Source organism: Cyprinodon variegatus, unplaced genomic scaffold (assembly GCF_000732505.1).
Source record: "Cyprinodon variegatus isolate N-32 unplaced genomic scaffold, C_variegatus-1.0 Scaffold1081, whole genome shotgun sequence".
NCBI lineage: Eukaryota > Metazoa > Chordata > Actinopteri > Cyprinodontiformes > Cyprinodontidae > Cyprinodon > Cyprinodon variegatus.
The window spans coordinates 29,552-33,726 of record NW_015151534.1 but is presented as its reverse complement, the minus strand read 5'-3'; the positions used below and the strand labels follow the sequence as shown (position 1 = coordinate 33,726).

The 4,175-nt window shown below is 39.4% G+C and overlaps 1 protein-coding gene across 1 annotated transcript in view; it reads right to left on the bottom strand.

Annotated features, from left to right (window-relative positions):
• nol11 (nucleolar protein 11) overlaps positions 1 to 4,175 on the bottom strand; it is a 23,931-nt gene that overhangs the window by 15,531 nt on the left and 4,225 nt on the right. The window contains exons 4-7 of the mRNA XM_015400189.1: positions 3,654 to 3,802; positions 3,337 to 3,394; positions 1,650 to 1,791; positions 280 to 486 (exon numbers count right to left, since the gene is read on the bottom strand). Of these exons, the coding sequence (XP_015255675.1) occupies positions 280 to 486; positions 1,650 to 1,791; positions 3,337 to 3,394; positions 3,654 to 3,802 (556 nt within the window). The remainder of the gene's footprint in view (positions 1 to 279; positions 487 to 1,649; positions 1,792 to 3,336; positions 3,395 to 3,653; positions 3,803 to 4,175) is intronic.

Below are 4,175 nucleotides of genomic sequence, written 5' to 3'. Positions count from 1 at the left end.
TTTTTATTTTTTATTATCACCAATTATAATTTCTTGTTTAGACGAAAAATCTAAATTGTTATCATGGATAGAAATTTATCACGATACCAATAAATGGAGACCCCTACTTGCTATATAGTTGGTAACCATTGGAACATTTATTTTGTTCATAAAAAAAATCCAAAAAAAAAATTAGTTCACCAAAGTGAAAGGAAAATAAAGTCTAATAAAGAACAATAATTAGTGAAATGACTGAATGAATGTCCAAACTCTTGTTTCTAAGTGATTATTAATCTTTACCTTTTCCAGGCCCAGCAGAAGGATGTGGAACCCCGACCACGGCTATGTGGGCGTCGTCCAGGGAGATGGCAGACGCCGCTTCCAGCAGCTGTCCGCCGACAGGAAGACTCAGCAGATGATGACGAGGCAGCGGGACGGCTGGAGCTCCTTCATCAGCTGGTGGAACGCGAACCGACACCAAACTCTGGTAAACGTGACCTTTAGGGTCTGAAAGCAAAAGAGAGATTACGTTAATAGAGACGGAAAAAGAAGCCATGCTAGATTAGCTCGGTTCCTTTAGAATCTGTGGATAGAAGATGGTTAAAATCAGGAGTGATTTACACCACAGCACCTTCTGCTCAAATATTCAAATGAAACTACAGACCATCCTCTAACAGATTTGGACATAATCAGATTTAATATTATATTCACTATACTGCAAGATTGAGCAAATACTGAGACACAAAAACTGGGATTAAACCATTTTTCTTACTACTTCTACACTGCAAAAATTATCCAGAAATAAGTAAAAATGTTTTAAATTTAGTGCATTTACCTTTAATTTAAGCAGGTAAATGAGATGATTTGCTAATGGAAGTAGTATTTATAATCTTAAAATACGATAATTAGATTATGTGAACTTGAAATAAGACAATGAAATAGATTTTTCTTATTTTAAATGTAAATTGTCAAAGTGTCTCACTGACCTCCTCAATTAAACATTAAATAACTTATTTAGGTTTATATTGTTTGCAGTGTACTTATGGAAATGGCATCCGCTTTACCTAAAACAAGATCTTCCCTCGTGATTTTGAAGAAATTTTGCCTTTTTTAAACTTGTGATTAAATCCTTAATAGACAGATTTGTTTCCAAAAAGGATTTAAAGATGCTAAAAGAAGTCTCTAAAAACCCTAAAATGTTGACCTAAAGGAGGCGCGTGAGCAAACAGACATTTGCATTGCTTTCTAAGAAAAGCATTAAGGTAAGATTGAAGTTTGGCAGAGCTAGACAAAGATCCAGACCTCTGGTCGTATGTTCTTACAACAGATGATTAAAAACCAAAAAAAAGTTATGCATTTGGTCATCAAAACAGAGAAAACATTCAATTTTTATCCTAATGCAGAATTCAAAGAGGATAAGAACGGCTAATGTGGGGGTTAACGTTTTTTTCACTTACATACAACCTTTTGTTGACAAATTATGTTTTTTTTTTTTATCATCATATATCTGCAAACCCCTCCTTAATAGAGAAACATGAACACAGCATAAGAACATGTCTGACTAAGTTATCCTACTGGATGCTGAGCTGCTGTCAAAATCCGGACATTAAAAAAAACAAAAAACTAACATTCAAACATTTTTTTTATATATAAGGGAAATGAAGACTTACAGAGATAAAGCAGGCAGATGTTTTTGTCCCTGTAGGAGGCAGAGAAGCTGAGCGGGGAGAGGCCGGGCCCCTCCGGCTCCAGCCGGTATCTCTGCACAGAGTTGGGGTTAACTCTCTGCAGGTAGAGGAAATGATCTCCTTTCTGTGGGCACACAGTGTTAAGAAAAAATGTAAAATACAGAAAACCACATGAAGAATAGTATATACAAAGTATTCAGACCCCTGGAACCTTCAGTTTTCTGCCATATTAAGACTACTGTATGTTTTAATCAGAACTTTGTGTGATTCAAAGTTGTGTAAAAACTGTGGCATGAAAGAAAAAAATGTGCATGCTTCTCATTTTTTTATCAGTGCAAACATTTAAAAAGTGGGACTTTTATTTTCCAACTCTTTGGAATTCATCTAAAGAGTACATACAGTCAGCCTGTGTGAAAATCTATACATCCAGCTCGATCTCGGGTCTCACATACAGAGAATAAACTGCATTATGTAGACCTAGGAACATAGCAACATTTTGGAGAGGTTTAAAGAGAACGGACAGAGCTGCTCGCTCCATCGATCAAACACGGACAGATGATACAAAGACTAGAGCCTGATGCATTATCTGGCGGGCAGATTTATTGGTTGGGTTTAATACCACCTTAACAAGGCACGGCCTGTGGGAGACTCTAAAGCAGACATCCAGAGATGTAACTAAGAATAGAGCAGGGAAAATTGTCGATGGGAAAATAAATTGAGCAAAAATAAAAAGCACAAACTATAATAAAAGAAACCACCAAAGACCGGGCATCTAAGGAGAACACTAAACATACATAAAGAGCTGGAGCAGAATGGCCTAGTCAAAGCCCAGAAATGAATACAATTAGTTTCCTGTGCTGAGAGTCTGTTGAAAGGCGGCCTTGTCCTTTATTTGCCAGAGCCCGGGTTTTATCAGGATCGGACACTGCCATTTTGAAACCGTGCAGAGGTCGTTCCGGGGCGCAGTACGCAACTTTCCTGGCGTGTCCGGCTTTGCATTTCAACTTTCCTGGCGTGTCCGGCTTTGCATTTCACAGATCTCTTCACCTGTTCACACCACAAGCTTCCTTTGAGCCTATCAATAATAAATGGCTTCAAAAGAGCGTGGTGCGCCTCTCGGATGATGGCGAGCAGAGGCTTTCATTGAAATTGGAGCAGAGGATGCTATGCAGGCACATAAGTTCCTGAATGTTATGGTCACCGCTCTTTTTGTTTGCGTAATTCCTACCCTGAGAGCTGTAGTATCGTGGACCGCCGATAGGAGGTCAGGAACCGTGTTAGTGTGATGAGTCAATGGATGTAAAAACCAAGATCGGCACGATTAACTGATCCAAGCTCGATCTAAACTCAGCGTGGCTCGATTTCAGAGGGGTGGTGTAAATGGAGCAATTCACAAAAAAAAAAAAGAAAAAAAAAACAGATCGCAGCAACAGACCATCACAGCATCAATTTCATTTTTTTATCTTTCACCCCACAGTTACACAAGACCTGGTGATCCTATTGCATAAAGTGGCAACAAAATACTTGTGCATTTAAAATGATGAGTGAAAAAGCTCAACAGGTAAGAATACCATTCCAGTTAGCTGTATATGCATGTCATTCAAATGTTTACAGAGCTGTTTAGGGCAGTAACTGTTTAAGATGATGCTTTTAGAGATTTTTCTCTCACCAGTTCAGTTGTGAAGATGATCAGCTGTTGGGTCTCTGCCACTATGCTGGCACTCCACCTACAAACAAAACGAGCCGAAACCTTTAGAGGCTGAAGATTTCCTTCAAAAAGAAGCAAAGATGGCGCAGAACACATCTGATTCTAATGGCTGCAGCTCTCATTATAGCTTTAAAACCATCTGCATTTAAAATTTGACTAAATCACACCAGACATTTCTGGTTTCTAGCAGAAATGATCTTATTCTACCTATTAGTAAAAACAGTTTTGATAAGTGATCTCTTATGAGCAAGATGTGTGAATCATTCTGAGTTATGGACCTGATGGTTTCCTCCTGAACCAGGACCTCCTCTATGGGCTGCTGGGGAGCAGAGAGCAGGGCGTCCAGCTGTCTCACTGCTCCTCCCTGAAACAAGACCACAGGCTCCCCTCCATGTGGACAGTGCACCATCCGGACGTCTGCTGACACCTGACAGAAATGACAAAGGAGGTAGAGGTTCGAACTGGCAGATATTTGTGAAGCACCAATAAAAAGATGGATAAGTATGGTTCGCTTTAGGACAAAATGCAGCGAAAACATTTTGGTACATAGTAACATAATAGTATATCTGTCGGGTAGTGTATTTATAGCGGCTCAAAACATCAGGATCAGGTTTTAAGTCTATATCGCCCACCATTATTCCTATTACTGTCCCAACTGAGTAAATCACACGATAACTTGCAGCAATGACCTAAACTAGTCATCTGTTTTTCACATGATGCATAGGGATGCACCTTAGGGATGGAACGGTTTATGAAAACCGTCCGAACCGTTCGGTTCGACTGTCTCGGTTCGATTCGCG